The sequence below is a fragment of the Charadrius vociferus genome, unplaced genomic scaffold (assembly GCF_000708025.1).
Source record: "Charadrius vociferus isolate BGI_N301 unplaced genomic scaffold, ASM70802v2 scaffold7, whole genome shotgun sequence".
NCBI classification, from domain to species: Eukaryota; Metazoa; Chordata; class Aves; order Charadriiformes; family Charadriidae; genus Charadrius; species Charadrius vociferus.
Window position 1 is genome coordinate 8,191,654 of NW_009649308.1, and position 17,715 is coordinate 8,209,368.

Here is a 17,715-nt window from a genome sequence, read left to right on the forward strand (position 1 = left end):
TGCCTTTTCCTGTGTTGTCCCTCACCCCTCCCTGCATCTGTCATCACGCTGGGATAAATGAGGACAGTGGAATTCAAAAAGGCGTGACAATTTTTGTGTCATACTCATGCAAACATTCAGGAAGCTGAAAGGTGTCAATTGCCATGGAAATGTCCTGGTTTGATGCATAAAAAGCAAATCCACAGCATTTAAAACAATCTCAGAACATAACACAGAAAGCTTGTCACAGTCATTCCAGATGCTTATTTAAAAAATGAATAACAAAACTGACCAGGGTTTGGCATGTAGGTTTTTGTTTGGTGAACACATGATAACAGACTAGTCTGAAAACTCTAATTGAGCTCCAACTGGACTAAATTATAACGTTGCTACAAGGCTCTCCAGCAGATGGCAAAGTTTAGATAATTAACAAAAATGAACTGCTCAATTACATTTAGAACTGTACAGCTTGAGCAACACTAACCACTAAAATGCCTACGAACATAAAAAGAAGTCTCTAGAAGTCTTTACATCTCCAGCAAGTCTCTCAATATTGACCAGAGATCACTACTTCACCCCAAAACAGACACTGAAGTCAAGACAAAAATCTTTAAGGCCACTTTACTGCTGAATTCAACCCTCATTTAACTAACTCACAAAATATTACTCCCCTCTAAAGATGGATTCAAGTCCTAATTTTAAAAAAGAACAAGTTAACATAAAATATTTTTCATTCTTTATGAACTTTAAAAAGCCTCATCTTAAGCACATATGGAAAAATAGGTTCCTAAAGATCTCAGCAACACGATTTTACATAAATACATGAATACAATTTGAACATTTACATGTTCAATTTCCTGCAGCTTGTAAAAAGGGTTTATTTTTATTATATTGTTTAAAGTCCGGAACAAAAGAGTACTTCATTTTTTTAACATTCCTTTTGTCACCAGAAATACTATAAACTATATTTTTATATAAAAATATGATGTAGCTAAATTTTTATTAGTTGATTCACTTTAAAAAAAAAACAACCAAGACAGTAAAAGCTAGAGATGGAATTTTACAATTAAGCTGAGTTTTGATGCTGTTTGTCACAAATGCAGAAACTATGCTTTATGATCAGGACTTTCAAACCACAAGGATGGGACAAATAAATATAAGGTTAAGAATAAGGAAAGCAAAAGGCATGGTTGAATATGTAGTAACTGAATTGAGAAGGAAAAAGATCATATTCACTTACTTGAGGTGTTGTATTAAATGTTTCATAGAAAAACATTAAGACACTAAAATATTCTGAAGTATGAAGGTATTGATGAATATAGTCTGATACATGAAATGAAAGATGACAGAATCCAGTCTTGAAATCTTGGACAAATGCGTATGTGCAGAATAACCCAAGGTCCATGCTGTCTTGCAGACTGGAATATGACCGCTCATAATACAGGGCACTGAATAATATCCTGGCTTGTTTCCTAAGCGATGTGTTTCATCAATATCACAACTCAACTTGGATTATTTTTAAAACAGCTGGTTTTTATCTAAATGCAACCTCTTACATGTACTGCGAGTACATCTGCAGAGAGATACCAATCAGAGCGCTGTCAGTGTAAAGGCTGGTGTATGAGCTCATGGCATCTTACCAATTCTCGATGTTTTTATATATATAGTAAAAAAGACAGGCACAAGATGAATCCCTTGTGGCACGTTGTATGTAACAAGACCTAAGGGAAAGAAATAGCCACTCCTTCTTTCACCAAAATTTTGGTTTCTAGACACTTATTCCTGCTACTGTGAAGCCATCCTAGAATGCAGATGTGAGAATTGCTGCATCACAACAAAACTTAATTCCTTATTTGAGGCAATAAACAAGGCTTCTCAACATTTTTTTCTGTTCATTTTGTGTGTGCGTAGGTTTTTACTTCACACATGAATCTCATTAACAGACTAAGCTATGATGATTCAATAACTCTACAAATCACCAATTAAAAAAGAGTATGTTTTAGATGTATGAACACATTCTATACAGCTGGAAGCTTTCTTCTGGCATTTCCTTCCCTTGATCTTCCACACGCAAACAGATTGTCTGTAAGCCCCCTTCTTGTTCCCTTTTAGCAACTCTGCCACTTGTCTCTCATGAGAGCAGGTCACCATTTCATCCCGTTTTGCTTCTAGTTTTCTGTCGCTATTCTGTCTACTTGAGGCAGCACATTCAGTGCCACCTGCAACTTACTCAGCTCACAGAAGCGACTGGATGGGGCGTTCGCAACTCACTATCTCTAAGGTCAAGAAGCCCAAGCAGCAGAACCTTTGCAAGCTCAGCTAAACAGTACATTCGGTTCCAAGTCTGCCAGCTGTCGCTCGGAATGTGTTTTCCACTCTAAAACAGGTTCTGAGTAGCAAATAAAAACAGCTGAAGTGGAGTGAAAAGGAAGTTCTGAAATGAAGAAGAGGCAAAAGGTTCAGGTTAGGCTACATCAGGCTATAGCCTCAGAAACTCGAACTTAAGTATTCAAGGAATGCATTTAACTCAACAGCATTCCATATATTTGAAAATTCTGCTCAGCCACAGAATAAAGATTATTACAAAACATGAAAGTATAAACATGAACGCTTGACTATGAGATTAACTGAAATGTGACATTTATGCTTACTAATTAAGTATTTTACATCAGACCTTCTTAGAGAAACTACAGACCAAATTCTTCTCCCTTTGAAGGTAGCAGAAGTTTTGCTATTCACTGCAGTAAAGCCTGAACCAGCAAATGATTATCTGTTCATTCTCGTGCTAACTTAGCTTTCAGCTACCACTAACATCTTACATTGCTACAAATGTTTAACGGGGGAATTACACCAAAAGCAACTGAAGCCTGGTTATTCAACGTTAAATGAAGATACAACGTGGACATACACAAACTGGTTTATTTGTAATTATATCCATTAGAGCTACAATTTAACACATCTATCTAAAGCGTTTAATATTTAAACGGAAAGAGGTTTCATCACCTTTCTAAAAAGCAACTCAGAAATGTTTCACTTCCTGAATATCAGGAATGCTTTAGTCAAACACAGTTTGGTGAAATCATATGGAACAGCTCTTGGAAACATAAATTTTTTTTGGGGGGGGGGGGGAAATTTTTTTTAAAAAAATAAATCATGCATTGTAGACTTCCACAAACCTGAAGAGGGTTTCTCAGCAAGGAAACAGAAAGTTACCCTTTCAGTAACTGAAAAAGCAGAACACACAAAGAGGGGGTTCCTCTAACGAACAGGCTGCATGCAGCGCAGAGACCTCCACAGACAAAGCACAGCTGCTGCTCTTTGCAGTGAGGGATTAGCAGTCTAGGTCAAAGGAAAAAAAGCCTCTCTGTAGCTAAGTGAGCGAACTGCAGAATGCATCCTCAGCACAGATGAGACAGGGCCATCTAACCAGCTTGCAAATTGTGTAGAAGCTTCTGGGAACAGAAACAAAGCCAGCATCAATTTCTTGACAGAACATGTAAAAATATTTCTGGTGAAAAGCAGCGATGCCCTCTTAGAGGACTGAGGTTGCAATGACCTTTCACAGTTACTTAAATATTACATTTCCCTTCTCCCTTCTTTGTGTTCATATATATAGCAAGCACTTTTTCTTCATGGCAAAACCAGCATGCTATCTGTGGGGCTTTAACAATAGCATCTGGACGTAACTGGCCTAGAGATAACAGAAAAAGTTCTCTTAATTGTCTTTCATAACAACCAAAGATGTTAAAAATACAAATATGCACACTTTTTTTTTTAAATGCAAACATTCACATCTCTTTCAACCTTCATAGAGTTGAATCATTATCTTTTTCACTTTAAACATCTTTGGCTTTACATTGACGCTTCAGCTGAATGGGATATAAGCCAATATTTGAAGAAAAAAATTACTTAAACTTTGTATTACATACTAAATATATTTTTTTTCCTAAATCATTTGCTTTAGCAACTTTTCTCATAGAGAAAAAATGAGCAGTCGTCTAAAATAAGAAATATTGTTTGAATGTACCAGTGTGAATGTATTTTTAATCTGCATTTGTTTAGGAATAAAACACTGAAAAAATTACTGGCAATTAGGCTGGTACCTATAGTGGCAAATTAACTGCATGTTACAGGTAGCTTGGGACCTCTTTCAATTTGTCATATTATAGAAGTGTAAGTCATTAAAATTACTTGAACTAGAAATATCACAAAGTTACACTGTTCAAAAAAAACAAGAGCTTTTCTTCTTTTCCCCTGTCAAATCAAACCAAATTTGAACTACATAAAATTTACTTAACTGAAAAATTCAGTAAAAATAAGAAGACGTAACATTATTCACTTCAACAAAGTCACATTTCCTTGCCGGTAAAAGCTCGATATACCTGATTTCATACACTGAGTTAACACAACTATTAGTAATTGCCATTATCACAAAGGCCCTTTTCAACGAAGCTGGGGTTGCAGCTTACGACAGCTGGGGAAGTTCCCAAGAGCCGTGCTCAGGCTCGTCGGAGCACTCCTTAACATCTGTACAAGTTCCCCAAGTTCTTGTGGGAGTTATTTATACACTGTACTTCTCCAGCCTGAGAGACTGCTTGCCTGGCTATTCACCCTTTATTACAAGGAATCTGCACTAAGAAAAAAAAGATTATACCAATGCAAACCTAAATTTAAGCATGTGACCTAGCAGACTTTGTAGCCTGCATTTTATATTTAAAACACAGATGCCTGTCACAATTCTCTTCCCCAATATCCTTGCTTTAGGAACTAAGTGCTATCAGTCCTACCGAAACTGGTATTGATGGCCAAAAGAGCTATTCTCCACTATGGTCAAAAGCTATTCTCTCTGTGTTACTTACAACTACATATAGAAAAGTTTTTATTAAAACTCTTGAAAATTCACATATAAGTAGGTGTTTGTAAGATTAGAAATATTTTTTGGCTCTACATCAAATATTTCTAAGGAACTGTTTATTTACATGCTTTCACAGCATTAGATGCTTTCCAGACAGTATCAATACATTGTCATTTACATAGCTAAGAAATTAAAGGATGTTCAATTTCTGTTTCAAAAATAAAGGCTATCACCAATATACCCTTGTATGGAGTATATCTATCACTCCATACACTTTTATGGAGTACAGCTGAAAACGTCAGAATTCGAAAAGCGCATCAACAACTCAGAAGGAAGAGACAAACCTGGAGTGCTTTTATCCCTAATATTATATTTCAAAATCACGTTAAAGAAAACAAAAATCAACTGTTATTTTCAGGTAAATATATATTCCCTCCTACAACACATCAAATGAATAGCAAAACTTCAGTCATTTCTAAATGATGAAATTCAGGACAGGTCAAGTCATCCCCCCCGAGACCACAAGCTCACAAATACATACATTCTATGAGTTGAAATAGCACAGAGTGCTGGGGCCTAGAAGGCTTTTGGACTACCTCAGAATCTGAAGTGTGTTTAGGCTTAGATGTTTTCAGACATCCTTCATCATTTTATATGGCTGCTTATGTCCCACCAGCGGTAGAGATGCTATTTCTTCTTCCAAGCGCTCTTCTACCATTCTCAACCATACAGCTCTGTAAATGACACAACTTCTCTCTCCCTGGTGTCAAGAGGAATGGTTTTTAGAAACAGGTAGCTGTTGGTACTATTAAAATTACAAGAAAACTCTGCTATAGTTTACACGAGCATTTTAATTCTCATTACTCTGGTCTAAATTCAATTTCATAAGCTTCAACATCTTTTGTGTTAAAGTGAAAAGAGATAGCAAGGGCTTTGGAGCCTGGTCCCCCACACCCAGTTCGTGCTATTTCTTCTTTATACAGTCTTAAAAGGAAGCATCAGAAAACACCTAAACGGAGGAGGTGCTGACAGACTGAAAACTTTAATTGAGACTCTTTTCCCACAGTGCCTCCCACACAAATCTGCAGAGTTTAAAGACTTTAACAGCTTATAAGCATAAGAGACAATTCTTTTTCCCTTGACCTCGCTTAATCCCTGATAACTTACATTAAAACAGTAGATTTCACAAAAAAAAATTTGCTCCTTGAGCCAAACAAAGCCCTTAAGTTTACTTCTACTGGGCAAGGTATCTAATACACCACTGCTGCACCTCCACTTCCAGCGTCTTTGGAAGTGAGGGACAAACTATATTAACATCCTTCTCATTTAGCACATATAAGCACTGGCCAGTATGTGCAGTGGGAAGTTTTCTCCACCCCCCCCACCTTAGCAATAAAATTGTGGGAAATGTCCCTTCCTCTATACTAAAAATAAACACCTACTGCTAAGCTGAGAACAGCCAGAGAGAGAAACTTGCCCAGAAGCAAGTAACTTCTATGCCAACTTCTTCCATTCTGTCCTAACTAAGAGTTTCCAAATACACAAAACCTTTCTTTAAAACACAAGTGCTCTGGGACACACTTCATCTCCGCCCCTCGCTGCTGGGTAAGCACAGTCCTATCTTGCCTTCCTCAGCACTGCCCCATAACCCATTACGTCTTTGTAGCACTCAAGAAATCAACAAGTCACTGAAAGTCTCAAATGAAAGCAAAATTCCATTCTAAAAGATTGTTAGGAAACGTTTTGAAGATGTTTCCTTTAAGAGTATCAATACAAAAAGATGAAAAAATTGACCCAAACCAATGGAGGATGAACAACTATCCATACTAGCAATGGAAAAATAAGCAATTATGGCAATATAGAGCTTTGCTGGGAAAACCAGGGCGGCCAGTTCCCCTGACCCCACCCTCCCTCCCAAATACTTATGTCAAGTAATATTCAAAGACAAATACAAATCTGACTTTCAACCAAACTAGTGTTTCAACTCAACTAGAACTCTGCCTTTGAACTTACAGGGCGTGCATCATTTCCTTAGCATAACAGAAGGAGGCTGTGTGGGAAGCACATGAAATGTGGAGCATCGTGGGAAAGACTAGAGTCGCGAATGACATAGCTCCTCCCTGAAACCCATCTGGAAAGTCTGAGTAACTGCTGGATGTCCCCAGTTACTCATTCACATTCAATGAAATTTCAGGAATATCCGACTTATTCAAAACACCACAAATCACGTCAACTAATGCAAGTTATTTTGCTTGATCATTGCTTTTCAAAGCATGTGTTTTATGGGAAGTGTATTTTTGAAATTCCCAATTTTTAATGCATGTTCTTTTAAAATAAGATGTTGGAATAAGTATTTTAATTCTGGACAGTTTCCTGAAGACCTTAGACTTATGACAGTCTCTGCAAAAACCCCTGCAAACTTCACTCAGCCACCTCATACAGATATAGCCATTTTGCCATCATTTTGAGTTCTACAATTCCATCTTTTCTAGATCTCCGGTTACCTTTCATAAACAGGCAATTCACAGAGTAAGTTTATTCCACCAAACGCAGCACTGCATTCCCCCATGCCAAAGAATTCATATTCTATAATTCAGTTTTCCCAGCAAAACAGTAAAACTGTTATCAATATTTGATAACCCTGGATCTAAAAAGCTTTGGTAGGGCATCGTTATGCGCTCCTCCTTTCATAAAGATAATAATCTAAGGACTGTCCTTCCACTTGTAGTGTTTTCCTTTGCTTTCTTTCAGGAAGTGTTGCTAAGGAAACAGACTATCACCTACCGTTAGGTCCAAGGGTCTAGCAAGGTTTTTCTCAGGAAAAATAGACCAACGGTTACAAAAACAGTATCCCTTTTGTTTGGTTTTGTTGTTTTGTTTTGTTTTTTAAATGAAGAAAAAAAAATAAGGCAGAATTACTATATCCCCAACACACATAATGTACAAGAAACATATTCTCTAGGGCATGGTTCTTCTCCCTCCTGAACAGCATTATTTTATAATGAAATAAGGAGAAGTATTTAACCCATCACTAAAGCAAAAGTTTGGGGTTTTTTCCACTTCTAGAGCCAGCATGGTATTTAGCTTTGCCCTTTGAGAAAAGGCAGTAGACAGTTCTGTTAAGCAACAGTTCCCTGAAATAACGACCTGGCACTGTGTGCACAAAATCGTTACAGACCTACTTACTGAATTGACTCACAGGGTAACTAAGCCTGGCTCAATAAATTCAAATTTATATACTTCATTTAGAGTTCCTGGTATTGTAAGTTTACATCACAATCCATTTTACTACTAAACAATTATATTTCACAATAACAGATCTGAGGATTTGCCCAAATTAAAGCTTTTTTCAGCTTAGATGAAATTTAGAAAGATGAACAGCTCCAAGTTTCAGTAAAGTCTCATCTCTATACAGATGGCGTGGCAGGCAAAACACATGAGCCTGTACAAAATATCTGCATGTTAAAATAATTTTGCCTCACTTTCATTAAAGGTAATCAGTCATAATTTAAAAATCAAGGTGCTAATACCTTAACTTTATATTTCACCAGAAGCATTTTGGAAAACAAAAAGGGTGTTCTAAGGTTATTAATAATACCTCTGGGTGTGAACATCACCATAAATACATACATGTCTATATATCTTCTAATTTGTAAACCAAAGTTTACTGCTGAACTGCCTTAATATACCTTAGCCCAGTTCTGACTTAGAGTTTAAGACAATTCTATTAAGTCAGTGGCAATTCCTATAAAGATTATAAAAAAATATTAACATTAACACCATGTATCTTATCTTTCCTAACACTGCAATTAATTGTCCAGAACACCAATGGAAACCCTGTACATCACACATGTAAAGTTATAACTTCAAAAGATAATCAGGAGAAGCGAACAGAAATGTAAATTAAAGGACAAACCAAAATAAATAAAAAAAAAAAGAAAACTTGGATAGGTTTCTCTCTCATTTAAGATTAACTTGCCTTCTTAAAAAAGGTTTTCCTAACACCTTACAGAAAGACTTGTATGCTAAAAGCTTATCTAATTTTATGTGACTGCATCAGCCCAACGAAAGAGATTACATCTCTCTATACATCCCACCTCACTTATACACTACAACAACCTGATTAAATTGCTTTTACTCACCAATTTGAGAAAACTTAAAGGATGCATTTTCCAACAAATATGATGCCCAACTGTGCTTGACAGGAATCCCTTTGAACACTTCTGCCTCCTATTACTGATTTAAATTGAAATGCACTCATTTGCGATAGAATCCCCTACCTGACTCCTTTCCTGCACTGCACTGTGTTTGGGGAGAGAGAAACAGCACGCGGCCCAGATATGACAACTGTTGAGGACTAAAAACCAGAACTCATTTAAGCCTGTTACCAAAACTGAAAACTGCAGTGACCTTTGCAAACGATTTATACACAAAGGTACATCAGGTGCGGCACAGGGCAGCAGACAGCAACAGCAGACCTACAATTTACAGAAAAGGAAAACCACCAAATCAAACAGGAGCATCTCAACTATTCCGTATTATGGCAGCTGAGGCAGCTCACAAATCCTGTGGCCACACAACAAAAAGCCTTAAAGATGTTGTAGCTTTAGCCCTTGCACTTCATCTCCGAGTCATGACAGAATATGTTTTAAAAGTAAGTCTAGTAAAAGTTGGTTTAAATTCATCTATTGCCTTGATAGGGCCTGTTGTTTGGTCAGCTCCATTCCCACCTTCTCTGGAACAGCTACTCCTCCTCCCTTCAGAGCAATAACGCTACAAGGTTATAGTGCTCATGGATTTCCAAATCTCTTTCAAACATGGCTTTAGCTCAGACACCGCCTTCTTTTGCTAAGGAGTTCTAGTGACTGGAGATGGCTACAAAGTGATGAGAATCACTTAACCACCCTTTCTGCTGCTGACTATATGATGAGCAGGATGTGCCTTATACCGGTCACTGGAAGATGTCCATGTCATGGCAACATCCTCAACTACCAATCTTTCAATAAGGCCCACAGCACAAATCAGCAGAGAAGCAGTCCTGCAACTTCTTCAGCATCCTTGAACCTTCCTTGGGGCCAGGCAGACCCCACCTCAGGCTGAGGGAAAAACACTCAGTACACAGTTTTAAGTGTCAGTTTTATAGCCTACTTCCTACCTCCTCAGGAACGTAGGATGCTCCAGAATCACTCGACTGCACTCTCTAGGACAGAAGCCTGTTGGCTCAGTGAAGGGATATGATGGCGTAAGTGAAGGACACGTGCTGCGACTGCCTGAGAAGCCCCAGCCGCCTGCAGTCTTATTGGCTCAAAAGGCTTTGACAGCACATACGGCACCTCTATTATTAAAGCTTAGTAAATTTGCTAAGTTGAACCCCCACTAAAAACTTAACTAACTGGGGTCACGAAGGGTAAGTGGGAGTATGGAGTTACACGTTCCAGATGGCTATTGCCACTGGCTTCTCACACGCCCAATGGGACACTCTGGTTGTCCATCCACTCAACCAGACACAGAACCATGTTACCACAGATCTCTCCAAGCACCTATTCTCATCTTGAGATCCTCCCTCTGTTGCTGGTCATCCTTTAGTAGGGGCAAAATCTTTGCCCTCTGCCTCAATAAGATGACCTTGAAAACTCCGAGGCAACCAGCAGACGCCTGCTTTTCATAGAAATGTACAAATGAAAAGGACACAACATGATGCTTCTTGCCTTTAAAGATCATGTTAAACATAAAAGAATAGCATCACACTAGTGAGTTCAGGCTGTCAAGAGTGTACATTGCTCTCTGAAGAGTTTAATTTTGAAAGTGGCAGTGTAAAGCTTCATCTCACAATCATCAGGAATTTTCCATTGGTGGCCACCAGACGCAGAGCAGTAATAGAATAGAAAAGCTGACTTTCAGCAGTGGTCCGCTATAAATCAAAGCCACAAAATAAGACAGCCTGCAAAGTATTATCAGCGGGCAACACAGAAGCAACAACGTGCTCTGAAATATTACATGAAATGCTGTTTGCAGGAATTAATTCAGACTATGACTTCTGTGAACAGTGAAGGTCACAACATACGTCAAAAACATATATAATTCCCCCAACTCTGCAGTTTAAAACTTGCAGTCAGATACACAAGTACGCTCTGCCCTGGATCAACGGCAATGACCATCTACACCCAGAGTGGAGCTGCCTGATAGTAAAGGCGTTGGGAAGTTAGCACTGAGTTGTAGGGGCCGATTACAGGAAAGGCTGAACAAGTCTATGATTAGTAAAAAGAAGCAGGAATTAAACAGAGTAGTAACCTCAGCTAAACACAAGAGAGAAGCTGCCCTGTCTGCACAAATATTTGCCTCTAGTCTTTAGCAAATAAGGCCAACGTCAATATTAATGTGATCAGTCATTCAATATTTTTCAATGTTAGCCCTTAAATAAGTTTGCCACAGTGTAGTCTTGCAGCTGGACGGTTACCTTTACTGTGTTGAACAGGAGGAAAGGGTCAATGTTTTTCACAGAGAGCAGGCAGGCAATATGGCAGCAACAAAGACTAAGACTCTTGAAATTGCTGACAACTATAGAGCAGCAGTCGATGCCACTGATAGCCAAATCCTCATATGGAATCTACACCCAAATTCAGTTATGAGAAAGTTGGATTGCAGGTTTCACTTCCTTCAATCTTGTGCTTCTCATGCCAAGCTTCCCTCTTTGTTTTCTTGATCAACCACATCTAGGCTGAATGTCTGGCAGCAGTCATATTTCTCTCAGGTGGAGTGGTAAGCAGAACACACAACAAAAAGACCAATTACATCATATAGTCAGTAGAGACAGGCCTATGCTAATTAAGGAGGGTGGGTCACATTATTTTAAAATTTAAATCCAGTTTTCAGCCCTTATGCTAATCCATTAAGGCTTGGAGTTCTCCAATTTTTCTTCACACTTTCTTCTACAACAGAAGGCTCTGTCATATAACATCTCCCTTTTTCTGCCTCTTCTCTACTATTTCCCTCCCCAGATACATATTGTAGCCTTGACAGGAGAAACCAACACAGGATTAAAACTTAATTTATACACCTATACTTGTTATATCCAGTAGGCATGAAATATGACTTCAAATTATATGAAATGCATAGAAAAACTAAACTAAAATGAATAAATTAAACAATTTCATTCAGTATCTCAAGTGTAAAAGAACAGGAGTTCAAAACTTGAATGCCAATACCTAAGTCTTACTGCTGAACATAATACATGAAAAAGTAATTTATCAACCTGTTATGAAATTCTGTGGTAACCTGCTTCCAAGCTCAGTGTATTTTCTTGAAGGAGCTGTAAAACACAAGGTATTTTTCATAATCTGGATTGGTTTATTCTTATGCATTCAGATGGGATATTCAATTAACATATTCAGTCTAAAGGACTATTTTGCCCATGATAAACTTCTTGTGTCCTAATAGACAATATTCAATACTGTAAAACATTTTGGACAAGGTCAGATTTTTAGCCAACTCACCTCCTAGTAAAATTATATAAAAATCACGAAATCTGAATCTATCTTTTCATAAAGTTCTGCAGACAATTTTAGTAATACGCTTTCCTTCTACTGTGTCTCACTGATTTAACTGCAGAGGAAATTGAATTCTAACATGTAGATTTTATTAGGAATACAGTACTAGCATTTTTAACCAGGGGTATTCTCATCCCTCCTCACGACTTAGGCAGATGCATCCAATTAATGATGAATCATTCTACATACATTTCCTGTTTAGAACATACTGGCAATACCAGCATAACAACCTACAGAGCTCAAAACGGGGAAGAGAAACTCACTTGGTCACACACCATCACCATTTTTGTTTATAGACCTCCAAAAGGTGGCTTTTAAGTCAGGCGGTGTGGGTGCCCCAAGAAAGCAATTGTTCACTTTCAGCTTCGTAGATGAACTATCATTATACTATTTCACAGAAACGGATAGAGATGCATATACTACACATTGTATACAATGTACAACTAGAGATCACTACTAGAATTAAGGAAAATTTGATTTATTGTGATCCTAAGCACTACTTAGCATATTTGCAATAAAATCATGTGTGAAGGAAATTGAGGCCAAGCACCAGGGCATTTAAGAACAGTTGTTCTTGTGTACCATTTTACTCACTGAAAGTTGGGCCACAATTCCACAGAAGGTGCTGAAAAAGATAAGAATGAACTACACAAACAACGTGGTTCTGTTTATCCATGCTGTATCTTCAGAGTAACTGAAGGGAAGTGCCTCCAGTGTCAATGTAAAATGAAGTCAGAAGAATATCTGCATGTATCCTTAACTGAAAATTTTGGTCAAGCTCCACTTTCTGAAGTGGAGAGTCTATTCTCATTCTACCTACTTTGTTGATTAATTTTTGACTTCCCTGAAGTGTTTTTGTTTGGTTTTTTTTCTTTTTTTTCCTCTTTCAGGAATTGACTTATCTTCTGCAGGAGACTATTGCCCACATACTGCTGGATCAAGCTATAATGTCCTAGTTTCTGATCCCTCCTAGGGAGGGCCTCTGGAGCTCCAGACTCTGAAAGTTCATAGACGCTTCAAAGGTGCTGCTTTTATTCTTCAAATGCTCTCCCTCTGGAAGCTCTGTAGTTGAAAAGACTAACACCATGAAGGAAACCGATCACAGGTAACCCTCTCTTTTTTTAATTAATGACTGGTAGAAGGGAACAACTTTTTTGTACATTCAGATATGAACTTTACATTTCAGTGGTCGTATCTGAAGGTTGGGGTTTTTTTTTATTTTATTTTATTTTTTTTAAAAAAACCCACAACAACAAACAAACAGAAAACATTCGGTTTTGGTGGCATAGACATATAGGTTCCCCATAAAAGGTAATACAATCCAATATGCCACTAAATATTTTTTTTAAAAAAACAACTGATGATCTCACAAAGATTTCTGAAAAATAGGTTGGTATATAGTTCCACTTCTCTTATCTTGAAAATTACTGAACTATCCTCTATCCTGTGAGCAGCCTTTTATAAACTTCCATAGCAAGTGGCCATCATTTAAATACCGCACTGAAAATATTTCAGTTCCCTTTAATTTGCATCACTTTTCATATATTTTGACTTCAGCTTTCAGAGTTAGAATGCAGTGATAGGAATCTTATACGAGTTTCTAAATGTATGCAAGATTACAGCACTATTTGATTTGTGAGAAAGGAAAAAAATCTATGAGCAAAGACTACTTTTTTCACTATCACTTTCTTTGTAGTCTTAGGGGGTAATTTTCTGTACAAGCTCATTGTTCTCGATCAGGCACTGTAAAGTGTACACTTAAATGAAACGCTCTCCAGTGCAGGGGGCAAGCTGTTTTTCCCCCAGTCTGGCTCACTAATGGTTAAGATTTCAAGGCTTTTAACCTTGAACAGAGAAATTGCTTTGAAATTTATTGTAAGCTTGTTCTCATTGACCATTTTGATTGCTGAGGTTTTAAAGGACACAACCAGAAACATTTAGACCACATAACAAATCAAACCAACACAATAAAGGTAACTAGGTCTTTCAGAAGTTTATAAGGACTCCAGGAGATGAGCAGTTGATTTCTTCAAGCTGAGCAGAGAGAAGCATGAAATGAACTTCAGCTTACAACAAACTAGACATGTAAGAAAGAACATGTCCTATTTTAATATTACTCAACACTGGGATGGACAAGGCATTTTAACAGCAAAGAGGAAGATCCTGCAGTAGAGGAAAGCCTCAAATCTAAAGTGATCTGGAGGCACTAATTATTTTAAGTGAGGTCTACACATGCTACAATGTAGTTTCTATTTTAAAGCACTATAAACAGTCTATTGTAACTGAGTTGAACAAAATTCCATTGATTCTTTAGAAAATAAACTTAAGAAAACTCTTAGAAAAAACAAGTAGAAAGCTTGCTACTAGCTCTAGTGATAAACTTATTAGTTTTCACTCTATGCAAAGGAAATGGAACAATATTAAGGTGAATGAATTTAGGTGTAGATCAAAAAATGAAGGATTATGCTGCCAGGGAGTGAAGGATTATCATCACTTACCTCCCTCATCCAGAAGCTTCCCACTCAGGGGCTGGGATGTATCTGAAGAGTAACATGTAATGGAAATTTGTAGCATTAAATTAACTGCAGCTGATTGGAAGCACCTGATGGAGAAGAGGTGAGAATACCTGCTGTTTTAGAAGTGTGAATAGGATAATCCCCAAATCTGACTTTCTGGTCTTCTGCCCTGACATTAACTATTAAGGTTAAAATTTTTCTGAACACTGGAAAAAATACTATAATAGTCAAGTTACAGTAAGCTACTAGAGAGTAGTTTTCCAGACCAACAAAACCAAAAAAGGCTCAAGTCATGGTTTTTAACTGAAACCATAGCCTCATGACACCAGTAGTCAAATAACCAGGCAATACACTTAGCATCAAAAGGCGATACAAGTTTTCATTGATCAGTACGGTGACATAGCAAAAAAAAACCCAAAACAAACCAAAGCACGCCTATCATCTCCTCAGTAGACTATTTAAATATGTAAGTCAAGGCTACAGAAAACAAAATCTTACCTAGTAAGTGTGTACTCCCTGAGTCCTGAATGCAGGTTCATGGCGGAAAAAGTACCTATGCATCCACGCAATCGTTTATCTCGACCAATCTTCCACGTTACAAACAGTGGGCTGTTTTAGGGAAGAAAAAAAGACATGATCATGGAAGCAATATTGACAGTCCATGTGAAATATCAGCAACAGTGCCCTTCCATTTTGGGCAATGAGGGGCCAAATCTCTAAAATAACTGTATCTGAGCAGGCCGTAGTATTTGGAAATGTCCTCTGCAATTCTTTAGCCTGTTCTAGAAATGTTGCTTATGTGATATAACAGAAAATAAGATTACTAGAATAGTTAATGGACAGAACAAAACTGCTTGGTAACAGATATGATATGCTTGGTGTCCCTCACTCTTACCCATTAGCCTTCTCCTGGGAATGGGAAACACCTCACCTTAGACATCTGTATATACGGAACCCTTTACAGAAGGGAAAAATAACCCATCGCACTAACTACCCCTCCACCTGAACACCAATACTTTAGTCCTTAACACTGCTGGCAAGAAACTACCAGGAATCCTTGGAAGACAAGAAAATTTAGGAACACTCTTCAAATTTAAAGAACTGTCTGAAGAAAGATTATTTTGTCCATGAATCCCAAGTTAGTATTTAAAAATCTCAAAAATGACCAGGAGTGGAGCAAAATCTCTAGTAAATTGAACATGTCCCAATTATATGAATTAACAAGAAAGAGAAAAACCGTATAATTTTCTGGGACCAAAGTTTTCCTTGCAGTTCTAGAACATTGCATCAATACACGAGCAACAGAAAACTACACAAACCTGAATTTCTCAAGGGAGTGCACATGGCTCCTGGGTACCCAGTCCTCTCAACTCTAACAAAGATTTCTAATCCTGAGATGAACAGGGACGTGTAGAGAAAAAAAGCAAATAAGATTTACTCTTTTTCCAGAAAGGAGACAAATCGAAGTGGATTACATAAACAAGAGTGCACTTTCCCTTACTGTTAGGCTTAAAAAAAAAAAAAAAAAAAAAGGCATTTCAGGTTAACAGCTTGACACAGAGTATTCTTGATCACAAATACGTTCACATGCCTGCAGAACAAGCAACCCCATCCCCTCCCAACTGCAGAGCACCTACTCCTTAAATCCTGAAGTAAGTCTAGTGTTAAGTTTTGTGGAAAGCCATAGGCCCTTCAGGCATGAATAAATTCTTGGTATGAAGACTACAGCCACACTGCACTAAAGCTGACTGACGCAAGGTTCATCTCCGACATTTAGAGCACCTGCAACCACCACACACACGTTTAAGGATGTGCAACTGATTTCTCTCCAAAGCTGTTTGATCAGGCACTGCTCCTCAGCATTGTACCCATGTACAAAGCACCTTGCTGAATTTGTGTTGTTCTTCTTTATAGTAAAGACACTGTAGGAAACAGCTATATAGTCCATAGTCACTGCTATGAAGATCAAGAGGCCTAACGTGATTTGTCTGGTGTGGCACAAGATATCCATCATGTGATGGATGAAAGGGATGTGCCTCTGCCTCCACAGCACCAACGCAGCAGCATCCCGTCCTCTCATTACTTTCCCAAAGCCGTTGTTACTGCCTGCTGGTAGAGCAACTTCCTCCTTATTTGACTAAACTGGACAAGTTCCCTTCTTTCAATGATGGTGAATAGAAGAGGAAGCTGAAGTCATACTTTCTTTTGGATTTGGGTTTCCTTTTATTTCTTTTTTGCCATCCCCCACCCCCCCCTTTTTTTTTTTTAATCAAACAACTTAAAAAAAAAAAAAAAACACCAAAAAACCCAAAAACTGAAGAGCATAAAGCCAGAAGGGACTATTGCCTAACATTTAGTGCAATGCAGGTCATACCACTATTCTCCATTCAGATCAACAAGTGGCATTTTACCAGCATTTTCGAAAGGTATCCCAGTTCCCCTAAATGGTATCAACAAAATTACTAGATCGCAATGGCACTGAAGACAGTCTCTTTCCCCTTGCTCAGAAACAAGCTTGAATAAGATTCAAAGTGGACTTTAGGATTATTCTCTTGACCTTTATCTTTGGATTATGAGATTTATTAGCTTAGTAATACACTTAGTGGAGGGCTATAATTCAGGGAAACATATACGCATTTACTTTCCTGTAAAAATGGAATTCCTTTCAGGATGCATTGTTACTGTACTTTAAAAGGACAATAGAAGCAAACGTCCAGATACTATCACTGAATGTCAAATAGATTACTGAAACATTTGCATATGCATTGAAGTTCCTTGTCAATGAGTACCAACAGAAAAAGTAAAGGTTGCATACACA

At 37.8% G+C, this 17,715-nt stretch overlaps 1 protein-coding gene across 1 annotated transcript in view; it reads right to left on the reverse strand.

The window, feature by feature from the left end:
• The window catches only part of AMMECR1 (Alport syndrome, mental retardation, midface hypoplasia and elliptocytosis chromosomal region gene 1), a 41,619-nt gene extending 24,958 nt beyond the window's left edge, over nt 1-16,661 (reverse strand). Inside the window, exons 1-2 of the mRNA XM_009889352.1 lie at nt 16,651-16,661; nt 15,396-15,506 (exon numbers count right to left, since the gene is read on the reverse strand). Of these exons, the coding sequence (XP_009887654.1) occupies nt 15,396-15,506; nt 16,651-16,661 (122 nt within the window). The remainder of the gene's footprint in view (nt 1-15,395; nt 15,507-16,650) is intronic.
• Between the last annotated feature and the right edge of the window lie 1,054 nt (nt 16,662-17,715).